At 43.9% G+C, this 22915-nt stretch overlaps 13 protein-coding genes across 13 annotated transcripts; 6 read left to right on the forward strand and 7 right to left on the reverse strand.

Annotated features, from left to right (window-relative positions):
• Positions 1-747: 747 nt before the first annotated feature.
• CIN4 (Arf family GTPase CIN4) lies at positions 748-1347 on the reverse strand (the record flags this gene model as incomplete). Its single annotated transcript, XM_022608198.1, has 1 exon — positions 748-1347. One exon carries the CDS (start codon positions 1345-1347, stop codon positions 748-750), a length of 600 nt encoding a protein of 199 aa, XP_022464718.1.
• A 181-nt stretch (positions 1348-1528) lies between these two features.
• Positions 1529-3202, forward strand: PSO2 (DNA cross-link repair protein PSO2; the record flags this gene model as incomplete). The annotated part of the gene is made up of 1 exon (XM_022608199.1): positions 1529-3202. One exon carries the CDS (start codon positions 1529-1531, stop codon positions 3200-3202), a length of 1674 nt encoding a protein of 557 aa, XP_022464719.1.
• A 74-nt stretch (positions 3203-3276) lies between these two features.
• GAT2 (Gat2p) lies at positions 3277-4320 on the reverse strand (the record flags this gene model as incomplete). Its single annotated transcript, XM_022608200.1, has 1 exon — positions 3277-4320. The coding sequence occupies one exon, from the start codon at positions 4318-4320 to the stop codon at positions 3277-3279; it is 1044 nt and encodes a 347-aa protein (XP_022464720.1).
• A 1249-nt stretch (positions 4321-5569) lies between these two features.
• On the forward strand, positions 5570-6796 carry GID8 (glucose-induced degradation complex subunit GID8; the record flags this gene model as incomplete). The annotated part of the gene is made up of 1 exon (XM_022608201.1): positions 5570-6796. One exon carries the CDS (start codon positions 5570-5572, stop codon positions 6794-6796), a length of 1227 nt encoding a protein of 408 aa, XP_022464721.1.
• Positions 6797-6838: 42 nt separating this feature from the next.
• On the reverse strand, positions 6839-7561 carry ERG29 (Erg29p; the record flags this gene model as incomplete). The annotated part of the gene is made up of 1 exon (XM_022608202.1): positions 6839-7561. The coding sequence occupies one exon, from the start codon at positions 7559-7561 to the stop codon at positions 6839-6841; it is 723 nt and encodes a 240-aa protein (XP_022464722.1).
• A 434-nt stretch (positions 7562-7995) lies between these two features.
• Positions 7996-9078, reverse strand: REC114 (Rec114p; the record flags this gene model as incomplete). The annotated part of the gene is made up of 1 exon (XM_022608203.1): positions 7996-9078. One exon carries the CDS (start codon positions 9076-9078, stop codon positions 7996-7998), a length of 1083 nt encoding a protein of 360 aa, XP_022464723.1.
• A 412-nt stretch (positions 9079-9490) lies between these two features.
• On the forward strand, positions 9491-10117 carry JLP2 (Jlp2p; the record flags this gene model as incomplete). Its single annotated transcript, XM_022608204.1, has 1 exon — positions 9491-10117. One exon carries the CDS (start codon positions 9491-9493, stop codon positions 10115-10117), a length of 627 nt encoding a protein of 208 aa, XP_022464724.1.
• Positions 10118-10363: 246 nt separating this feature from the next.
• On the forward strand, positions 10364-11917 carry RRB1 (ribosome biosynthesis protein RRB1; the record flags this gene model as incomplete). The annotated part of the gene is made up of 1 exon (XM_022608205.1): positions 10364-11917. The coding sequence occupies one exon, from the start codon at positions 10364-10366 to the stop codon at positions 11915-11917; it is 1554 nt and encodes a 517-aa protein (XP_022464725.1).
• Positions 11918-12034: 117 nt separating this feature from the next.
• Positions 12035-12958, reverse strand: DPI35 (Dpi35p; the record flags this gene model as incomplete). The annotated part of the gene is made up of 1 exon (XM_022608206.1): positions 12035-12958. The coding sequence occupies one exon, from the start codon at positions 12956-12958 to the stop codon at positions 12035-12037; it is 924 nt and encodes a 307-aa protein (XP_022464726.1).
• A 312-nt stretch (positions 12959-13270) lies between these two features.
• On the reverse strand, positions 13271-17347 carry POM152 (Pom152p; the record flags this gene model as incomplete). The annotated part of the gene is made up of 1 exon (XM_022608208.1): positions 13271-17347. One exon carries the CDS (start codon positions 17345-17347, stop codon positions 13271-13273), a length of 4077 nt encoding a protein of 1358 aa, XP_022464727.1.
• A 185-nt stretch (positions 17348-17532) lies between these two features.
• SAS2 (histone acetyltransferase) lies at positions 17533-18615 on the forward strand (the record flags this gene model as incomplete). The annotated part of the gene is made up of 1 exon (XM_022608209.1): positions 17533-18615. The coding sequence occupies one exon, from the start codon at positions 17533-17535 to the stop codon at positions 18613-18615; it is 1083 nt and encodes a 360-aa protein (XP_022464728.1).
• A 294-nt stretch (positions 18616-18909) lies between these two features.
• Positions 18910-20010, forward strand: DLT1 (Dlt1p; the record flags this gene model as incomplete). The annotated part of the gene is made up of 1 exon (XM_022608210.1): positions 18910-20010. One exon carries the CDS (start codon positions 18910-18912, stop codon positions 20008-20010), a length of 1101 nt encoding a protein of 366 aa, XP_022464729.1.
• Positions 20011-20245: 235 nt separating this feature from the next.
• Positions 20246-22840, reverse strand: STO1 (Sto1p; the record flags this gene model as incomplete). The annotated part of the gene is made up of 1 exon (XM_022608211.1): positions 20246-22840. One exon carries the CDS (start codon positions 22838-22840, stop codon positions 20246-20248), a length of 2595 nt encoding a protein of 864 aa, XP_022464730.1.
• Between the last annotated feature and the right edge of the window lie 75 nt (positions 22841-22915).

The following is a 22915-nucleotide window of genomic DNA, read 5'->3' on the forward strand; positions in this document are numbered from 1 at the left end:
TTACATTACTTTATCAAGCATCAGATACAAGTGGCAAACACGAAATGTCCACCCCCTCAGTGACAGGTGGTAGAACCAGTAGACTCCCGTAAGCCAATAAATGCAAGCTCAGTTCTATTAAACGGTACATAAACTAATACGCAAAGCTGCAAGAAGAATATCTCGACGCTAATCATTTGTACAAAACATTTCTTATAGAACAATGTGTCTGAGACAATCATTTTTTCTATTAAAATATCTCAACATTCTGGACTTCATAGTCCAGAATGTTGAGATGTTGGTGAAACATATTGCTCTCAGAATGTTATTGTGCAGTGAACTATGAAAGCACACATTGCTTTGTAAATTTTAGGGAGCTTTCGGATCAGTATTGGACATAATGGAGCAAGATTGTTTAATATATTTGAGGCCCTCACTTTACGTAAAACACATCTTACTTTTTTTGCTGCAGCTCTGGAAGAATTTTCGAACTGTGTAATTGGACACGTGGGTGGCCCACTCTTCATAATGGTAGCAGAGATGAGAACCAAAATAACTTGAACATCATTCTTCAAGAAGTTGTAACTTCTTTCTCCATATCCTACAATCGTGCACTTTGAAAGTCAGTTAAGGGCAGAAACAAATAAAGACAAACACAAAGTGCACATCGTCGACAGCAAAAGCATATATTACTTACAACCTTTATGGTTCAAAACGGTAACCATTCTCCTACGATTTTACAGAAACAATCTAAATTCATTTATTTTCTTATCTCGCATTTATGATTCCCACTAGCTCCTCTTGCAATTGTGTTATGCCTTGTCCTGTCAGTGCACTCAATTGAACAAACTTTACAGATTTCTGTCTTATGTTACCGCTCATTTCACTTTTGTTCAATCCAAACGCATCGAGGACTGCCCTTTCCATTAACTCAACATTGACGAAGTCATTTGGCGTAACCAAATCAATTTTATTGAGCAAGACAATCACCTGACACTCATAACCTATCCTCCCCTGATCTCTGTGAATCAGGGATCTAAGTTCCTGTATGGATTCGTCGAACCGAAGTTGGGCGTTAACGTCAACGCACCAAAGAAGCGCATCAGTTCGATCAAAATAATTCTCCCAGAAGGGTCGCAAAGTGACCTGACCGCCAATATCCCACAGAGAAACATTATACTGCCCATCAATGACAACGGACTGGATTTGAAAACCAAGTGTCGGTGTTATGTTCTCCGGTTCTCGCTCCTCAGCGGGCAGTAAACTATCCACGACAGTGGACTTCCCTGAATTATCCAGCCCAAGAAGCAAGCATCTGATCTCATTGTCCTTTATTTTCTGCTTCTTTATTATAGTGAGAAGCCCCATTGCGAAATCTACTTGACTCGAAGAGGCAATGACCTTCGCTGCGTCCCAAACGTATTGGGAAGAATGTGCCAAGTTGAACAATTCAAAAAAAGAAAAAGTTACATAGAGATAAAATTCCGGATTCGATGAGTATAGAGCAAAGAGAAGTTTTGGTCAAACCAAGTGATGAGATAGAACGGGCATGGCGAAACGACGCTCGATAATCGAATTACAGTCAATCAAATATAGGTATCAGGGCCGGTCACCGCAAAATGCCGTTAAAAAACAGAGGAAGTTGAACGAGTTTGATATTCCTAGTGCGCGAACTTTGCCAGTGAAGAGACCCTGCCCTATCATCAATGACGCTGATAACCCGATATTGCTAGATGACGTTGGAGGTCCTGAAGAAGTAGAGTCCTCAGATGAAGTAGAGGAAATGGCTTGTAGGGAGACGGTCGAACGAAAGGATGTTGGACCACGCGGCCTATTCGAAGCACGGGCTGAAATTGCCTGCCCCATCTGCGGAGTGGATCTTTCTCTGTTGGAACTTTACGCTAGGGAAGCACATTGTGATCTGTGCCTTGGTGCACCACCCGCACGTCCTCAGGGAGGTTCCAAAGTGAACAGCCCAAAGAAACAAACTGGGGATCACACCACCACACCTCGCCCGCGGAGACGTTTACCAGCTTACAAGATATTGGAATTTACAAACGGCCACAAGCTTGTAGTAGATGGATTTAACTACGAGAAGGATGACTGCATTAAGGAGTACTTTCTTTCGCACTTCCACTCTGATCATTATCAGGGACTCAAGAAGTCTTGGGGAAATGGTGAAGTTTACTGTTCGTACATCACTGCACAGCTGCTGTGTCAAAAATTTAACTTCCCAAGGGAGCTGGTCCACATCCTGAACAACGGGGAGAGAACGATGGTACACGACCGTATATCAGTGGTACCTTTAGATGCGAACCATTGTCCCGGCGCGCAAATATTCTTGTTTCAAGAGCATGACGGCGCGGGGAGAATCGTCAAGCAGATTATCCACACGGGCGATTTCAGGGCCACAGATGCGATGGTCGTCGAACTCGAAAAGTTCCTCCCCTCCTCTAACTCCGTGATTGATGAGATATACCTAGATACAACGTACATGAAACCGAACCACACACACCCAACGCAACAGACCGTGGTGGATGTGACAAGTTCGTTTGTCACGGAGGACTGGTACAGCAAGAAGCGTCCCCGGACTGTTATGGATTTTGCTAGGGCCACGCCGGCTGCCCCAGAAAGGAGGAAAATGGTACTTGTTGGGTCGTACGTCATCGGGAAGGAGAAATTGGCGCTTGAGATTGCACGGAGACTTGACACGAGTGTGCATGTGCAGAATAAAAACAAACTACGCCAAATAGTCTTGGATGGACAAATGGGGGACGCGGAACACTCACAAGTGCACATGGTCCCACTTGGAATTTTACGTGACGATGCGGCGATATCTACGTACTTGAGGGAGGAATGTCGGGTGAACTGGTTGAATGTGGACGTTATTGGTGTTGTTCCTACAGGATGGACGTTCGGCAACAGGTATTCGACCAGTGTCGAGATTGGCAATAAGTGCGAATACGTGAAGGGGGCTGTAACCTTTGAAAGCACGTTTGATAAGAGTTGGTTTTCTGGACAGGAGACTCCGTACCGTAAGTTTCAAATCTACAAAGTGCCATACAGTGAACACAGTAATTTTGTTGAGTTGTTACGGTTTCTTTGTGCGTTGCAGTGGGAGAGGGTAATCCCTACTGTCAATGTGAACCGGTATGATGAAATGAATGAGTGGTTCCAGGCTTGCAAAAAGAGTAATGCGCTGTCCGTTCGTGGTTTCATGTAATTTTTTAGAGAGTCATGTATGCAAAATTCCTTATTACCATTATTATTAAGTATACGTATATGTATTATTATCCCTTAATCGACGGTGAAATAGTTGACATCTAAAGTGGGGTCTCTATCCAGTTGTTTGATGATGTTCCGAGGGATATGTATCGAGACGGGCACTTTCCTGTCCTGAGGGTTTATCATCCTGTTGAATCTCATAATGAGGTTCCCGTTCTTTGTATCGAAGCTTTTAATCAGCTTTCTGTAGTACAAGCCGCAGGCGTTGCACAGGGACCTGTTACCGTAGGGGCCTCTCCTCCACTCTGGTGTCTCCGTTTCCTGGCAGTGTTTACACTTGATGAAGGGTACCGCTTGAGACCTATACCGTTGTGGCCCCGTGGTCGGAGGTTGCTGTATTCGTTCGCTACCTGCCACGAGGTCCGTCAGTTCCGAGTTGATGTTTCTGTTTGGGTTTTTGGCACTGGACTTTCTCCTCCTACGTCTCTTTGTCTTTAGCTTAGTTGTAGTTGCCGGTTTGTTGACCCCCTTGCTATTAGTCTTAAGTGGGCTCATAGGGAATTGTTCAAAGATGACGGGGAACTCCTCATGCGGTGGGGGAGTGATTTTCTTCACAGGTTGAACGGGAGGTTGAGGCATGGGAGGTTGAGAGACTGCAGGTTGAGGCACACTTCCATTAACAGAAGTGGGAACCATCTGCATCTCTGGGATCCTCGTCTCACCTGCCACAGGTACAGGTTGCATGTAAGGCATAACACCGTTTGGTGTGCTGTAATAATACGCCTGCTGTTGGAACACAACGTTCCCAGGCATAGGCACCACATTTCCGTTACTCTGAACCGAATGGTACGGATTCCCATATATGTAGTCGTTGTTATTGTTGCTATAATCATTCTGTCTGGCCGGCACCTGTCCCGGCGCCCCCAACATATCTTTAATAGAGGGCAAGTACGTATTACGGTTATACTGCGGCCCCACATACTGGAAATCGTTGCCCCCAGCAGCAGCAGCAGCAGCCTGGTACCCCTGAGGCAGAGGATAGAAGTTATTGGGACTGTAAGGGATCATGTTGTAGTCAGGAGGCTGTGCCACATTAAACTGGGATACTGGCAACATAATTAACTGTAATTCCTCCACAGACGGTCTGTATATATACACACACACACACACACACGTGCAGACGGATTGTCCGAGGGAGAAGTTGCTATTACCTGATAGGGGCGGACTTTCAGAGAACGGGCTGCTGATGACGCTATAGCACTGCTGTAACTTCTCAGATCTGAAACTGGCAGAAAACGAACCAAAAAAGAAATGTGTCCACACGCACCGAAAGAGGAAATGCCCGAAAAAAGGCAAGCTTCAAGGAGACACCCGGAGAAACAGCCGAAGAGGATAAGAACCACCGAGAAGGTAATCTGGAATCGAAACGAAGCGAGAAATGCAAGATTTGGGAAAGAGAGGAAAAAAGACCAGGCAGCAACAGTCCACAGGTGGGAAGAAGAAGAGGACACAGGGAAGAGAAAGTTTTTTCCGAAAGCAAAACGGACGGAAATAAGAATTAGCTTATATACCGCGAGTTCTCGAGGGGCGGCAGCAACCGCGGAATATCTGGAGGTCTGTTTCCGAGAATAAGGTTATAGCGAGGGCGAGAGGCAACAATTGCGCATTCGGAGGGGCTCTAGGGGGGGCCAGGGGAGGGGCGGAGAGATCCGGTGACACCAGGGCTGCGCGCGTGGGACGCGGTGCCGTTTCGCGCGCGCTCCCAGACGGCGGCGCACAGCGAGCGCCATTTTCTCGTTTCTTTGACAGTCCGTAAAAGCAATCCGGCACGTATCTTGGGACGCAGATGCGCGTTTTCAGAGGACACAGAAACACGCGCACGAGGCGGCAGACGACGCAGCACAAACGTCATACGCCTCCCACATCACGCCGCACGAATGCTGACAAAGACATCGTCCGGCGCGAAGAGGATATTCCGCACGAAGAAGAAATGTTTTTTGATCACGTGGATCAGCTGCGGAATTGCAGACTGGGCGGAAACACAATTCAGCACTTTTATCTATATACCTTTTGGACAGGGCGTGCACTGCAAGCGCTAGTGTCACAGTCTACGGGGACTGCCCACCACCATCACTGTTATTCCGGTTGGGCAACTACTACACAACAAGAAATGCTCGTGTGTGTGTGTTTAGCACTATCCCATCACGTGCAATTTTGCAGTCACGTGATGTACAGTTTTTTCTCCGGAGGAATTGCAAAATTTCAACTTTGCACCAGGTCTAAGAGCAGTGGGTGTCACGTGCCCTGGAAAAAATGTCCTCTTCTCAGTCTTCATCCTAATATCCGTCTTCCTATCTGATATTGGATGGTTGAAATTTGTGTCATGCACACAGAGACTAGAGCAACGGAACAGATGTACTCGGATGTGGTTCAGTTGCATGAAGGTGTTAATCCCGATTCCGAAAATGGGAAAGTGTTCGAGTCAAAGAAATGGGCCGAAAGGGTCCTAAGAGATAAGTTGCGTGGGGGGGGGATAGCGGATGGGTATAGTGGTGGTGGTGATGGTGATGGTACAGGCGCTAGATCGTTGCTGTCTGGTAGTGGTGGTGTTGGACAGAGGGAGAAAGGCGTGCCGTTGCTGCTTTTGAACTATTTCATTGTCAACTCGTTCGAAAGAGCTGCTGTGAGGATGGCTAAAGAGTTGAAGATTTGCAACAGTAATGCGGATATCGCTGAGTTTACTTGCTTGTTTATGATCAGGGAGAGGGCTGTCATCAGGAGGAAGATCAAAGAGGGGAAGATTTTGGAGGCTATGCAACTGATTGACTCACATTTTGGAGTCGATATCCTAGAAACACAGGGGGGCGGTGGTGAGGGTACCGTTGAGAGGGGGGACGGTAACGATGGTGACTTGCAATTCAAATTACTCCTCTTGAACCTCATAGAGATGATAAGGGAACGACAGACTTTGGATTCGCAAATACAGGACTCACAGGCAGACGCGGAGTTTATACAGACACTGATAACTTATTCAAGGGAGAAACTCGCCCTTAGAGCGTCGCTGAATAAAAGTTACATGAACGAATTGGAACTGACAATGACTTTGCTCATGTTCCCAAGGAATACACCTGTGGAGAGTCTGCCAGAACCCTTGAGGAACCTGTTTTCAATCTCGCTGCGGTCAAAGATCGCAAACCTTATCAACACTAAACTTCTGGAAGTCATAGAGTTGCAAGTGTCAAACCAATCGCAATTCCCAAACCTTATCAAGATCAACGAATCGTTGTCGACAAGGGTCCCGCACGCCTTCAGCCAGAACGTCTTGCTTCCGGGACCCACAGATGAGACTAAGAAGGACACGACGGAGGATGCTGCTCGCTCGGGAGGGGCAGACACGGCAACCACAACTACAGCAGATCCTCAATACTGGAGAGAAACTAAAAAACTGCTCTTCCCACAGGCAACGAACACAGAGGTAGATACAAAACATTTCAACAGCAATGCAAGGCTCATCCAGGTGATGAAACTTTGGGTTTGGTGCGAAAACCAACTGGCATTGAACAATATACACGTACCTACAATCACCGAATAACAGCGTAGTTTATTATGAAAAAAAAATTACTATTTAATACAGTCACGTACTGACAATAATGTCACATTTGATCGTATCGCCAGTTTCCATCTTTAAAAAGCAAAGCTGTAAGCGATCCATGTCAGGGGTCAACAGCTCCCCAAATTTGTTGTAAATGTGGACATGGTTGGATATCCTGAAATCCTCCATCTTCAATTCGTGGTACATGGGGGAATCCTTGACCAAATGGTACAGTTTCGTCCTCAGAACATTCAAACTACACCCAAACTCTACCCTTCTTTCGTTGTCGTAATCGGACGGTAGAAACTCAAGATGGTATTTAATCGGGTCCGCAATCAACGGGCGGCCGTCCCCGTCAACGATATGTGTGTTCACCGAAATCTGCGACACAAACACGGGCTTCTTGTAGAAATTCTCACGGGACTCAAATTCCTCCACCATGATCCCAGATTTCAAATCCTTGTATTCCTTACTGTGATAGTCGTCACTCATTAGAATCTGGTACAGCTTGAAACTCTCCGCGTTGTCTATCTGATTTAGATTGATCTCATTGTACGTGCCCCGCGACAACCAGTACATCTCAATACTGATATATATCTCCTGTAACAGTGCAAACGTACCAACCACCAGCAAATACAACGTTATCCGACCACTTATTTTATCATCGTGGATGAACTGGTTGATATAATGCACCTTAGACAGCTTATTAATAAGGCCGCTCTCAAATACCAAGTACTTATTCCAGTACGAATGTAAAGACTGCATCATGGTCATTTTGGTCTCCTGTGGCAACTTAGCGGATAACTAATCACACTAGGGTATTTGAATATATATATGTTTATATATATGTTTAAACCATTGAATGAAGCTAAACGAGAGCTTAACATCCAGCATTTATTGCATAAATTTTTATTATTTGACCAATTTTTTTCGATGCCCATTTTTCACATATTTAGTAGCAAGACACCGTTATTTGCGTCCGATGGAGACTACCCACATTGCGTGAAATAAGGGACGAAGAGAAGTTCTTGAAGGAAATTTCAATTTGGACCCATCTTAATCAGCTCCTTCTCTACTTTTTTCACCTGCAAAAGAATCGAACATGGTACGATTATGTTAGTAAGAAACACCCCGGAAAACGACGAAACAAAAAAAAAAGTAACAAGACGGGACGGCACACTGCGATGCACGAGACTCCATTAACATACCCATCTTTGGAATTTCTTATCCTGCAATTTGGATCGAATCAATTTTTTGGAAATTCGTATTTTGCCCTCTTCCCCAGACTTTTCAGTACGGGGCTGAATCTCCGTCGTCACCGGCGGTGGCTCCTTCCCACCTGACTCCGAAGACTTCTCAATGGGGATTTCAGCGCTTGATAGTACTGGTGCAGTCACATTTTTGTCCATTTTATGCTGGCCAGGAACTGTTGATTGAGCCGTTTGCGGTTTCTGTAGCTCGAGTGAAACGTTATGGTGTGGCTGTGGCAATGGGTTGATTGGCAGGCGAAGTTTGTTTCCTGCTAGATTAATCGGAGGTGCTGCCTCCATCGTCCTCTCTTGTATAGGGAACTTGGGGACAGCCAGTTGCCGTTGTGTGCTTAAGGAAGAAGGCGCAATGGGAACTGGACGTACTTTTTGCATCATATCTGACGCGTTGAGGGGAGCGGGTACAAAGCTCTTTTGTTGAGGAACAACCTCAGGCACCGAGTACGGAACCATTGCGGGAGGCACGGTGGGCATTATTTGACTCTCCAAAAAGGGCAAATACAAGTTTGGTTGCGTATCACTCAACTCCTTTGCAGTGTCATGTGAGGTATTTAAGCGATCCTTCTGGGTCTGGGCTGCCTTCGAAAACTTAGCATTCTTTATCTTGAACTTCAGGCATCCTAAAACTTTTTCCGTGACCGTATAGTCTCTCTGATCTCGAAACACCATTTGGAATCTCTTGACGGCGCGCATGCGGGACCCAGTCGCAACAGTGGTCAGATACTTACAAGATAGGGAGGGGTACTTCATAGAAAATTGAATCAACTGTGTGGCCTCTGTTAGATTTAAACGCACATAATCCAGAATTCCAGCCTTATCGCTCACAGTTTGCAAGAGTAAAGTATTCTGCTTTAAATTGACCTCGATACTAAATGTGATCATATGGTCTAGGGGGTAATGTACCCACTTGTCCAATTTTGGTTGTTCCGTCTTCGAGTCAAACCCGTTTGTCACGAAAACATCATCCCCGTACTTGGAGTAGCATTTTACCACCACCACAAGCTTGTTATCCATTCTTGCAAATGTCTTGAATACTGTAAATAACTATTCGGTATCCTTAAGCGCAACTGGGGGAGACACTTCGACAACCCAGCGAACCGTCCTGTAGCCGCTGTTACTTTATGACTTTTTGCCAATTTTTTTTGAAATGCTACTGATACGCCCTCTGTAGTGAACCGCAAACATCACAATCGTCTTGGTAACACATCGTACACCCACCAATGTACTACCGTCGGTACAATTCTATGGACTGTTAGATGGGGATGAACTCCTGCGTAATCTCCATCATCCTCCATTCTGTAACCATATCACGTGCAGGTATTATTAGACCTGCAACAATTCGAAGCGCAGAAATGTTGCGATGAGCTTGACAGTGTGGCTGGTGTTAGTGTTTGCCAACTGATACTAGGAGACAATACAATCGCTAATGGTATACTTCTATGAGTCCCAGCCAGATGCCGATCTCCCAGGTTACCAAATAATTGCTGGGCGCGATAAGTTTGAGAACGATCTTTTGATCAAGTACTTCTACAGAGAGCTGAACCACATATGGTTCCACGTTGACAAATACTCTAGTGGGCATGTGTACTTGAAATTGCAGAACGACAAACAGACTCTGGGGGACGTCCCGCGTGCGGTTGTCAGCGACTGTTTACAGTTGTGCAAATCCGAGTCAATACAGGGCAACAAGCTCGATCAGTGCACAATCGTGATCACCCCGTGGACCAATCTGCGGAAGAGCGGATACATGAAACCAGGGGAGGTTTCCTTCAAGGCAACGAGTAGGTGTAAAAAGATGGTATGCCATGCGCGAGACAACAAAGTGCTGAATAGACTCGCGAAAACCAGGGTCGCGCTTGACGATGGAGTGGAAACACTCCTTCACGAGGCAAAGAAGAGTAAAGACGGCAGATTCTTCACAGAATACTTGAGCGCACACCGGGAAAGGCTCCTCCTGGAGGAAAGGGAGAAGAAACAGGCCAAAAAACTGAAAAAAAGATTGCAAAAACAGGAAACAGACCCCACGGACAATGAACCAACTGTATCACTGTGAGGTAGACCCACGCAGATGGTCCCCTGACCTCCGGCAGTGGTCTCATTGTTACTTTACCTTCATCTCATCGCTTCGTCTTCCGCCTGTCACGTGATCGAGAATTTGGACCTCCAAAAAATTTTTCAGTTTTGCAAAATCGATGAGCATCGGGACTTTGATCATTTGAGACCTCTTGACTTTGTGTTTGTGACCAGTTTGCCAATTAGCTGGTTGTATTTACCTGCCAGGCGAGACGAGGAAGAGATAATGTCGAAAAGAGCGCTTGATAATAGAGAAGAAGAGGAGGAGCACGGAAGAGTTGTCGCCCCGAGAGCTGACGGTCAAACCAATCCCGCTAATGCTTCTGCAACGGATGATATGGATATGGATGACGGGCAATTCAGTGACGACTTTGAAAGTGACGAGGAGATCATTGAACTTGATGACGAGAACGACGAGGAGAACATGGGGGACGGTGATATAACTGAAATGTCTATGGCGAAGGCCCAAAAGTTGCTGAAGAAAGATGAGAATGAAATATTAGAAAGCACGAAAAAGGGCCAACAACTGTACCTACCGCATTTATCCAGACCATTGGGCCCCGATGAAGTACTCGAGGCAGACCCAACGGTTTATGAAATGCTGCATAATGTCAATCTCCCATGGCCTTGTATGACATTGGATGTTATCCCAGATAAACTAGGTTCTGAAAGGAGGAACTACCCTCAATCGATCCTAATGACCACAGCGACCCAGGCCTCGAAAAAGAAGGAAAACGAGCTTATGGTGTTGAGCTTGTCGCAATTGAACAAAACGCTTGTCAAATCGGAGGAAGACGAAGATGAGGATGAGGATTCGGATGAGGAAGATGACTCCGATCCAATCATCGAAAATGAAAATATTAAATTGAACGACACAACAAATAGGCTCAAAGTTTCCCCATTTGCATCGACAGACAAAGAGGTGCTAACAGCCACCATGAGCGAAAATGGTGAAGTTTACATTTTTGATTTGGCGCCCCAATCGAAGGCATTTTCCACACCGGGCTACCAAATTCCAAAAACTGCGAGAAGGCCAATACATACTGTTAGGAACCATGGAAATGTGGAAGGTTACGCATTGGACTGGTCGCCTATGATTAAAAACGGTGCATTGCTCACCGGCGATTGCTCCGGCCAGATCTACTTCACGCAGAGACACACTTCGAAGTGGATTACGGATAAACAGCCATTTACTGCCGAGAACAATAAATCGGTCGAGGATATCCAATGGTCCCGTACCGAATCTACCGTCTTTGCCTCAGCAGGTTGCGACGGGTACATCAGAATTTGGGACACTAGGTCCAAAAAACATAAACCAGCGCTATCAGTCAAGGCCTCCAACACTGATGTTAACGTCATCAGTTGGAGTGAAAAGATTGGGTACTTACTAGCCAGTGGTGACGATAATGGGTTATGGGGGGTTTGGGATTTGAGACAGTTTTCTCCAGACAACATCAACGATGTCCAGCCAGTTGCCCAGTACGACTTCCACAAGGGGGCCATTACATCTATCAACTTCAACCCACTGGACGACTCTATCATTGCCGTTGCATCTGAGGACAACACTGTTACACTATGGGACTTGTCCGTTGAAGCAGATGATGAAGAGATCAAACAACAAATTGCCGAAACCAAAGAACTTGAAAAGATCCCCCCACAATTACTATTTGTCCACTGGCAAAAGGATGTCAAAGATGTTAAATGGCATAAACAGATCCCCGGCTGTTTGGTGAGTACGGGGACTGATGGCTTGAATATTTGGAAAACCATCAGTGTGTGATCTTCCTTGTACTTTACTGTCGTTACAGTTTTTACTGTCATATATAAGTATCATTGATAGTAATGTATATTAAGAAACCAAGTAATTTCATCCCTACTAGTATCTTCGTGTCATCAATCACCCCTCCGCTAAGAACAGCTGTTTCAAAACTGTTATATTAGGGACCACAAATGAGGTTTCATTGAGTTGGACAAAATGTTTTTGATCCCGGCAGTGATCCCATATCTTCTCGGCGTGTTGGTCTAATTTATCCATATACAGATCGTGCTCGGTCATCTCACTTCTTTGCTCCAGATCGTTAAGTAACCCATTACGGTTCAACCTATCGACGAGAACGGCATTCCAACCAGCTTTCTGTGCAGCCAGCAGGTCTTTTTTGAATTCATCGCCGACATGCCAACAATGCCTTCTAAATGTTTTAATAGAATCCCCTTCTCCAATAATACCAGGGTGTCGCTTGACAACATCGCTGACGACATAGTCAAAGAGTTTCGGGTCAGGTTTGAATAGTTCAATGTCATATGACAGGTAAACAGCACCTTTGAAATAATCAAACAGTCCCAGCTGCCTCAATAACTCGTAACAGTCGGGATCAGTATTGCTCACCACTCCGATGATCACATCAGGGAATCTACCCTTCACTTCCTTTACAAAATCTATAATATCTGGATAGGCAATAAAACCTTCCTTGGTTAACACTCTCTCCAATATGTCGTCTACTAAGGACTCTGGTACCTCAGTAGGTAAAAAGACCTGTCTTATCAAACGCGCCCACCAATCATTAGCAGAAAACCCAAAATGTTTACCGTAGTTCGGGTACTTGTCATTCAACGTTTGGAATGTTTTGCGGAACCTTTCATTGAGTCTCTCAACTGGAACTTTTATACCGTATTTCAATGCAATGGCGGAGTATTGCTCCATGATTGGAGTTGTCGAGCAATACAATGTGTTGTACGCATCGAATGTAATTAGTTTAGGAGGCAGAACGGGCGGTTCGATCTTCCCCTGACTAGGAAGAGTCATTTTCTTTGGGTATGTCATTACAAATGTCCTTTTGAATGAGCGCAGCCGTGTTTGATAGATTTGTTTAGATAGTTTCGGGACTGTGGTTATAGCATTGGATGCTTTCCCATCCAACATTCGGAGCCTTTACTGATATATATATCATCGTAATTTATAGAGTAGTTCTTAGAGTCCGAAAAATAACTATAATATCGTATAAGAAATGACTTTAAAAATACATTTTTAGTTTTCAGATATAAATGACTCTGTAGTAAACTATGACGTTGCAGAGGTCACCGCATTATACACATTATATGCACTTCCTTTCGTGGTATGATACAATTCAAATACTCAACTCTTGAAGAACGCCTCGTTCTTAGCAAAACAGTGTGCATCCGATATTTCAATGGCCTCGTACGTCCCCTGCAGACTCGTGACAACTCTGTATTCATATGCGTAGATGTCTGCCACTTTATGTGTTTCGACAATTTGAGGCTTCTTGTCACCACGTTTACCATCACTCTCCTCTGTTCTCACATAAGTCAATGAAAAAGGTGGGGTACCCTCAAATGAGAAAATAACTTCTGCCTGATCACCTTCGTGGATATCCTCCACAACATAGTTACCTTGAGAAACAGTGACTGAAGGGATTGGGTGGATCACCAGGGATAATTTTTCTAATTCATCTTGCATGTTCGGCTTGGTAAAATCAACAATACATTGAGACACTGAATCTTCGAGTTGGTTGATTGTAATTTTTCCAGGCTCGGAAGCAAGTCTAACAAATTGAGAAGTTCGTTCAGTAGATTTCAGTGGCATACCATTAAACTCGTATCGTATGGTGAATGGCGGCCTGCCATTCAGTTGATAAGTGACATAATCGCCAACACAATAGTCTGCGGCCGCATCTAATAGATGTATCTTAGGCACATCTGTTATTGAAATTATGATATAGTTATCATTTTCGTTTGACAAATGATTCTGGCATCCATTGGCATCTACGACCTTGTCTATTTCAATCCGATGATTACCCAATTTCAGACCATGGTAAAGTTTTTCAAATGGAAAATTGTTAACGTCAACGTTGTCGAAGACAAGTTGGTCTGTTCTGCTGGTACTCTCGTGATAAACAGAAAAGGTGATTGAAAATGGCCCTTGACCTTCTGAATATTTCAGCATAATTGGCTCCAATACGTCTGACTCCTCAATGTTGACAGAACATGACTTGTAAATTTTACCTTTTCCTTCAAAAGTCACCGACGGGGTTGGTGTAACAGTTTGTTTGATGGAAACTTCTTCAGTTGATCGTTTCAAGTTACCGAAGTCTTGCTCCCCATAGTTTGTATCAAAAATATCTTTAATAGAAACAACGTATTCACCGGGCTCTCTGTTTGGCAACTGTAAAGACACATACTTTGTTGTAACCCTGATTTTTTTACTAGTCACTTGGCCGTTAGGCTCTGTGACATCATAGTCCAGGACAAAAGGTGGGGAACCAGAGAGAGTCAAGGCAATGGCACCTTCAACATTCTGACAAACGGGTTCTCTGGCATAAAGATGTGAGAGCAGTTTCGATGTTTTGCTACTTGTTTGAACTTCAAAAGAAGGTTTAGGAAGGAAGGAAACCATGAATTCATTGTCTGGATTATCGATCTTACCTGAACAGGTTGAATCCTGGAGACCTGTCAATCTATAAATACCTTCTTTTCCTACTTTCAGTATTTGCTTAGAGGCAAACGAGAATTTTTCTTCATGTGCAGCAATAAAGTTACCATCTAGATCCAGGTGCTCGTACTTTACTATAAATGGAGCTTCGCCTGACAATCTGATTGGAATTTCTAAAAACGATCCTTGTTTCATTTTTGCTGCGGAGGTGTTATCCATCAAATTCAATGAAGCAGATGGAATGTCTCTTCTTACCTTAATCATTGCATCTGGTTCACTCAATCCAACAACACACTTTGAAGAGTCCTTTACAGAAACCAATGATAAAATGTAGTCACCACCAACCTCGAAATTTGGAGTTTCAATTTTGTATTCGTGATCCTTGATATTTTTAATGTCGTAAGCAGTTCTTTTATTGGATGAGATTTCCAAGATATCGTAATGCAGAGTAAAAGGTGCTTCACCCTTAAATTCAATTGGAATCATGGTCTTGCCGCCCAGGCACAGTGTCACAGCATGCTTTTGCTTAATGCGAGCACTTGGTTTCACTCTCATTGATGTTTTAAAGGTGTATTTCTTTTGCGGTGTCAGCTTGATGGGATCGGAAAACATATCATTAGATAGCTGGTCAAACACAATTTCATAGTCTCCCTCACTGGTAGGACTGTAACTGAACTGATTTCTGGCACCCTTAGAGGTAAGTCTCTTGGTTTCGTATAATTTCTTTTGGCCATCCTCAATTTTGTATATTTTGGCCAAGTAATGATAAGGGGGAACACCGGTAAAGGTCAGCTCAAAATTCAAGCCCACTTGACCAACGCACTGATCCAGAATTGGTGAAGATTTGATTTCAAGTTCAGGAGGGATCGGCTGGGTCACTAAAATATTAGATTTTCCAATGACAACTCCAGGACAAAACTTCGAACTTACAAAGTCTAGATTGTAGGTACCTGGAAGTTCCGCATTAACGTGATGTACCAATGAATCTAATTCAATCATTTTGCTCTCTTGAGGTCTACCTTTGGAATCGACAAAAGAAATCTTTGCAGTGTAGGGAAGATCCTCTTGTTCCTCAGCACCGTTATTTATTTTAATAATCAATGATTTTTTGGTTGGGGAGTTACGATCGAAAACTTCATCCAAGGAAGCGCGTGGAATGCTATGAACATGAAAGCTAGTCGCCAAGTCGTACTGTTTTTTCAGATCGGCATCCATTTTGGAGAAGTCGGCAACGTTCCCCAACCCATCAATCAGTTTGTCAATCTCGTACGTGTATTCACCGTCTTGTGTAGTTAATGAGTCCAAATCGATGTTAACGGTTGGATTCCGGGCCCACTCAAGATTACTCAAGTGTTCAGCAGTAAATACCTGTCTCCTTCTTGCCGTCACGTCATTGTCTGCAGATTGCAAAGGTGATTCAAAAAACGCGGGTTGCAGGTTCGTATCTTTATACGTGTAAACTTTATTGTTGATTTTCTTCGAGTAATGTAATTTTAAAGGTGGCACACCTTGCAGTTCTATTGACAGTTTATCAGAATCTCCTATGCATCTGTCCGGGCTCCCAATAGGAGTGATTGAAGCGACTGGACATTGTGGTAATATCACATGGGACTGATATATTTTCAAATCCAGGCCCTTTGAATCCCTAATCTTTCTTATCTGATAGAATCCCGTTTCATCTAATGACAAATTGATGTATCTGATATTTGCGTCCTTTTCTTGTTTAGACATCTCTTTGTTTTGAATTTTATCAGTCATATCTACCAAAGTGAACCCGTTATTCTCAGTGAAATTCTTCAAACTTACTTCATTTGTGTACAGATCCTTAAATTCCAACTGTACAAACTTGATTTTTTCCGTGGAATTAATCTTGATCGGAACGTTAACAGTGTTTAAAGGGGTAATGTTCGATTCTAACGGTATACAGTACGATTCAAACCAAGGGTTCAGCATTGCTGTATTTTCTGGTAAAATTTTTATCGTCAATGCACCTTTGAAGTGCGATGACAAGTCCAACAGCTTCTGGTGGTTGATAGTGGAACCTGTAACACTTAATTCTTTTGTAAAAGTTTTTCTCCATGCGGCTACGATCGCCGTTAGAATGACAAATTGGTGGTTTGTGGAGAGGAAGATGGTGGTAGCCGCAGTGGCGACAATTTGAAAACCCACTAGCCACGGTTTGGAAGTCAACCTTGGGATCCTAAAGATGGGTAAAAAATACCAAAACATCGAGTCAAGTAGCAGATATTTTGTTATGAAATTAAATCTCGAATTACTGTACAGTAAACCGGATACTCTCAAATTGGACTTCAGCAGAACCAAATCGTACAGTTTGTAACACTGGATAATCAGAAATATAGCTAGCGCCAGTATCCTCTGTTTGGAGATTTCTAACAGATCAGGGGAAATCAGAGGCAACGGCACCTGCCCGTCTCGAGCAGACGTCGGGTACGAATGCAATTTGTTTTCGTAGAGGAATTCCTGTTTCGGATGAGAGCTGTACTTCAAACCGTAGGAACCCCTGTGTGTACCGTCCTCTCTGGTCCTCCTTCGCAAGAACGTCGAACCAATGTCATCGCCGTCTGCATCGGCAAACTGCGTGCTGCCCGTATTTTTCCGTCTGGAGCTGTCGTTACCGAGCCAATGACTACCCCTCGGAGTGTCAGTAAATGCATTGAACCTATTCTCCATTGTAATGCACTGCTTACCCCCCGCACAGGTCTCAGAGAAGCACACTGAACGGTTCCCAGTTCCCAAGAACATCTGTGAGATGCAAACGGTTCACTTAAAATTGATCTTTTCAACACTGAAATCCTCAATTCCCGTGCGAAGTGATGATTCTTGAAGCGAATAACGAGAAAATATCGCGATGCACAGCGCGTTAACACTTTATGTGTGTTGAATCTGTTGCTTGTTCCGCTGCATTTTGTACTCTTTGAGCTTAAACGATGGGTAAATTGAGTAAAAGTGCTGCGAAGTTTCAGAGACAGAAATTTGGTGCTTCCAAAAACGTTGCCAAATCGTCCAAATCCGTGGAGAAGCGTGTCGCTAAAGACCCGGCTGATGACCGCCGGGACCAGAGCCAGGGCGCTCGTGCGGAGGATGATGGGGATACACTCTACGGTATTTTCAAAAGCCCCAATATCAAAAATGTACAGTTTGGTATAGATAAGTGTTTCCCAACGTGGTACGGCAGCACGGTGTACTTCGATAGAAGAACTATGAAACTGGGCATATACCACGATACACCCTCCGGGGTTGCGTCACCGGCTAAGAAGAAAACGGAGTTAGACACGTTCTGGCTTGACACTTTGTACGTGTGTGAATACTGCTTCAAGTACACTGCGGAGCGGGATCCCTTTCTAGGCCACGTAAAGTGCTGTACATTCAAGCACCGGTCCCCCGGAAGAATCAAGTACAAGAGTCCAGAGTACACAATTAGGCGTGTGAAGGGGTTCAAGCACCAGTTGTTTTGCCAAAACCTTTGCCTCTTCACAAAACTATACCTTGACAACAAGTCAATGTATTTCAAAGTGGAGCACTATGACTTCTACATCCTCTACCAGACGGGCCTCCACAAGCCGATGGCCTTCTTCTCCAAAGAATTGATCTCGTACAGCCAAAACAACCTGGCTTGCATCCTGACGTTCCCACCGTATCAACGCAAAAGACTGGGCTCCCTGCTGATAGAGTTTTCGTACAAACTGTCACAAGCAGACGGGATTGTCTCGGGGCCTGAGCTACCACTCTCGCCCTTCGGTCTCGTAGGATACCTGAAATATTGGTCGCGAGTGATATGCTGGCATATGGTTAACGGGGTGTTTGCAGATCTGGACGGTGCAACGCTGGAGGAACTGTCTACCGTCACGGGACTCCGCATCAACGATCTCATCACCACTTTGAAGTATCTACAGTGCGTGGGACCGGACAACAAAATATACCTTTCCGTGCTGCGAAACTGGCTCACTGCAACGGAAAATCGCTCGTTCAAGTTCCAGATCGAGGACGAATTCCTGCTTGTGAACGACTAACGGGCCCCACTGCTTTGCAGATCCCTCCAGAAGCATCCAACCTGCGCTGTCCCGGTCGTTACTGGCTGTGCAACTGCACGTGCCGTCCGCTCACGTGCTCTCAGCGTAATAATACAAACAAAAAATGAAACGACAAAAGTGATGAGAATTCGATGTTTTTGAGTGTCAGGTGCTGTCAGACATCGAACAGATGGACTCCCAGCGACGATCAAAATCAGTGCTGTGCCATTATTAATCGCATCGCTCCATCACCCTGCAGGGATGAAGTTTGGGTTGCTGTCGGATGACCGGCCGATGAGCCGAAAAAGGCGTGTGCAGCTGATCCTCTACAGAGGGTCGCTCTTTATCGTCATTCTGCTACTTATCGGATTTGCAGCGGTGACACCCATCGACTCCATAGCCCAGGCCACTGTATCTGACAACGATGCATTCAACACTTTCATTGTTATTGGTGCTCTGGTTGTGTTTGGGGTCGTCTGCATAATCATCATAGTAGGGAGAATGATATATCGTGAGAGCTGCCTGATAGACATACCGAGACGGTACCTTCCAATAACAGTGGCTGATCTGCCGCACAAAGGTTCTCGAGATATGCTCCTACAGAATATGGATAGATCTAAGGAGTTGACTGTTCTGTTCAAAAAACCAAAGGATCCCGTGATCCATAATGGGCTGGAACCCCCAGCAAACTGCGATTTACCAGACTACGAAAAATTGTTCCCCGAGTACCTAAACTATGAGAGTTGTCTGCAGACAGTGGCGAGCCGAATAAAATACCAGGGGCTCTTTATGTCGATTATGGATTTGAAACTCTCGCTGCAGGATACATTCGAGGACCTTATTACAAATCAATTTATTAAGGGCAACAACAACAAAATACAGATCGAAAAGGCCCGCAGGTATGTCGACATATACGAGTTCTTGCAGTACTCTGGGAAACCCATCGCCAGAGAACTGTTCATCGAGTTTGTAGAACTTTCCATCTATTTTGCCGACATTCTAGCTACAACGGATAAATCTGGTTGTAGGCGTATCAATACCAGTGGGCCGTCCGACTGGGTAAACAGTCGACAGGACAATGTTGTGAAGGGTGGTAATTTCCAAGTTCCAAATACACCATTGTTGAACACCTTGGTATCAAATGAATCATCTACGGAGTCCGACATAGCCCGCGATGAAGTTAGTTATTTCCCTGAATCATCGTACTTGGTCAGGAATAGCAGTACTGGTACTGTTGCCAAAAGGTACTCAACCACACGAGACACGGTTGCGGGATCGACCGTGTCCTTAAGGAAACAAAACAAAACCAACCAGAGCGACAAGATAAATCTCAGTAAAGTCGACACCCAGGCGTCCAAGGTAGAGAGTTTCAAAAGTGTAATCCGTAGACACTAAAATGTAGACGAAAATAGTATTTCTCTCAACCTAATAATACCAATGCATCAACCAGTCATCAATAAAAATAAAAGCATTTTTATATTAATATTGTGTAATCATACCAAACTAGATCAGTCAGTGTACATTAATTAATAACCACAGTCATTTCTTAATGCCAAAATTCACATACTGATTGACAATATTCTTGCGGTGTAAGACCGGTGGTGACTACATAACAACAGACAATATACAATTACAAATCTTTAACCTCTTCCAGCCATTTCCCAAAAATGTTTCTCGTTGGAACATGGGGAATGGCGACCTCCAACCCATTGCTCAACTTCTCGTTCAACAACTTAAATTGGTCTGAATATTTTCTCACTAAACTTTTGGTGAAGCTCACAGCACTAGAGTATTTCCACATCAAATCCAATCTTGGTACCTCGGTCACCGGATCAACCGGGGTGTCGTCTTCAATTTCTGGAATCACGATTTGATCCTCTGGCTGAATTTCTAACTCCTCCACCGTCTTGTTTACAATCAAACATAACTTTTCAAAAACGAGCTCAAAATCTGCGGTGTCGGCAGCATCCGTGTCAAGCTGTTGCGATAGAGTTCTGAAAATGGTGTCAATGGCAGTAACATCGGTCAAACCATGGATATTACCTTCCAAATCGGCCAAACAGAAACTGTAAATGGAGTTGGAACTTACCATACCACCAAACTTGAAAGCATCAACGATGAGGAACCCATTTTGCGAGTTAGAGTTCCAATAAGACATGACCGCTTCGATTATAGCTGTTTCCTTAACTGATTCGTCAATTTGGAGACTGTTGAATAGTGTCTTGAGATCCTCTTGCAAATCACTAATATATTTGTTGGCATGCGACAACGATCTGCTACCGGAGTGAACAACGGCTTGAGTAACCAGTATGACGACAAAGCGGTCAAAATCGGGGATGATTGATTGATGCCCTTCCTTCAGTTTGTTGATAATCTCCTCCAGTTCCGTATAAGTTCTCGCATCATTTTGCTTGTGAATGTAATCCAGTAACTCAACTGTTATTTCAGCAAATGGAACATTCTCTTGCTTAAAGTACAAGTCGTTTCTTCTTACGTCTTCTAGATCAACTGAGAAATCAGTAAACAAGGTTTGGTAAAATTTCTGTACACTCTCCAATGAAATGTACGAAGTGTCCAAATATTGCTTGAACTCTTCAGGCAAACTACCGTCAACGTCGACTGGGTTTGATGTCAATCTCAACTCCTTTCTGATCAGGTTCCTAATGAAGGTAATTCTCGGGTTGTAAAACGACTTGTTGAAACGCACAGAGTCGTTTTCCCATTCATTCCATTTCCAAGAAAAGTTGAAGTTACTCATCTGAATGGAAAACCAATCCAAAAATCTAAGTTTTAATTCAAAGTCCAATTTGTAGATGTTGTGGTAGAAAAATCTAAAGGCTCTACCAAACACTGGTGCAATAGCTTTTGGTGAGTTTTGACATATATCAACCAGAAGTGCATAGAAATAGGCAAATGGATGAGAAATGTTTGGAAGTTTGAGGACCAAGCTCAAAACAGTTTCGATTGCCAAATCTTCAATCTTGTAAGTTGGTGCCAGAAGATTCTCTTCACGGGCAGCAATGAGGTCAGCAATAGATTCGCCAGCTTCTACAAAGATCCCTTCCTTGAAAAACAAGTTTAGAGAGACCATTTGCTTTGCCACCTCTTTCCTGTTAAATTCCAGACTCTCTACAATATCAATGTATATGTCTTTGAACAACTGACCAGCGTACGTGTCAATTGGAACCACTGTGTCAAAGTCACCACTGGAGCGGGGCAAATAGACATGGAAAATGTAAGCCGGGGTTCTCCATGTGGAGTCAACAGATCCGATGTTTTTCCCGGCCAATTGACTAAATGGTTGAAGATCTTGTATGGAAGGCAGACTCAAAGCATCATTGAAACCTTGATCACCAGACTGTTCAGGTAGTAGATAACTCCAATCATAAAATAATTGATTTAATTGCTCCATTCCATTGGCTAGCACGTTCTTGACGTTTGGAAGAACAATTTGAGGTAGCTCAGCAATATTGTATGGTGAATCGAAGTTGTATTCGCGCAATATATCAAAATTTGTACTTCTGATGGTGAAATTCGACTCAACATACGTAATCAGTTCATTTGTTTTCTCTTTCAAGTTTTCATTTGACCTGCTGAAATAAAATAAGTAAGGAACGTTCAGCATAGTGTTGGTGTATATTTCTTCGGCCAATGGATTCCTCTTTTCGCTATCCAAATTGTTTAGCTCAATAGCTAAATCAAATAGCTTCTTGTAAAGTGTAATTATATCATCGACCAATAAAATGGGGGACAATAACGATAGAAACCTCATAATCAGCTTGATTTTATTCCAACAGCCGGTATCATTGGATTCCAATTCTAAATCAGGGTTGGTAGAGTCATTGCAGAATTTCTGCAATTTTTCATAGAAAAAGTTTACAATGCTTTTACCAGCTACCTCATTACCTGCGTTAACGACAATAGTCAGCAGAGAAATAGCAGGCTGTTTCTGAGGTTGTTCTAGCACCACAGCGAGGAAAGTACTCAAAAGAGCGTTATTGAAATACTCTTCATGCCCATATTCATTAACAATTGCTTCGCTAAGAAATTTAATATCATCCTCAAAAGCTTTCGCTGACTCACCAATGGTGCATATATCTGGCATCATTTCTTTACATAGCTGGACGACTGGGGGGACCCTTTGCCTCTTTTGGACGTGTGGTCTGAAGTCTTGACGATACTCGTCATCCTCCCCAAAATCAGCTCTTCTCTTTCTGTCACTCATTGTTTCAATTGAGTAGCTTCCAAGGTTACTCTACTAACTCACAACCTTTCGCTATAAACGCTGTTACATGGGTAA

Source organism: Huiozyma naganishii, chromosome 5, assembly GCF_000348985.1.
Source record: "Huiozyma naganishii CBS 8797 chromosome 5, complete genome".
Taxonomy (NCBI): Eukaryota; Fungi; Ascomycota; class Saccharomycetes; order Saccharomycetales; family Saccharomycetaceae; genus Huiozyma; species Huiozyma naganishii.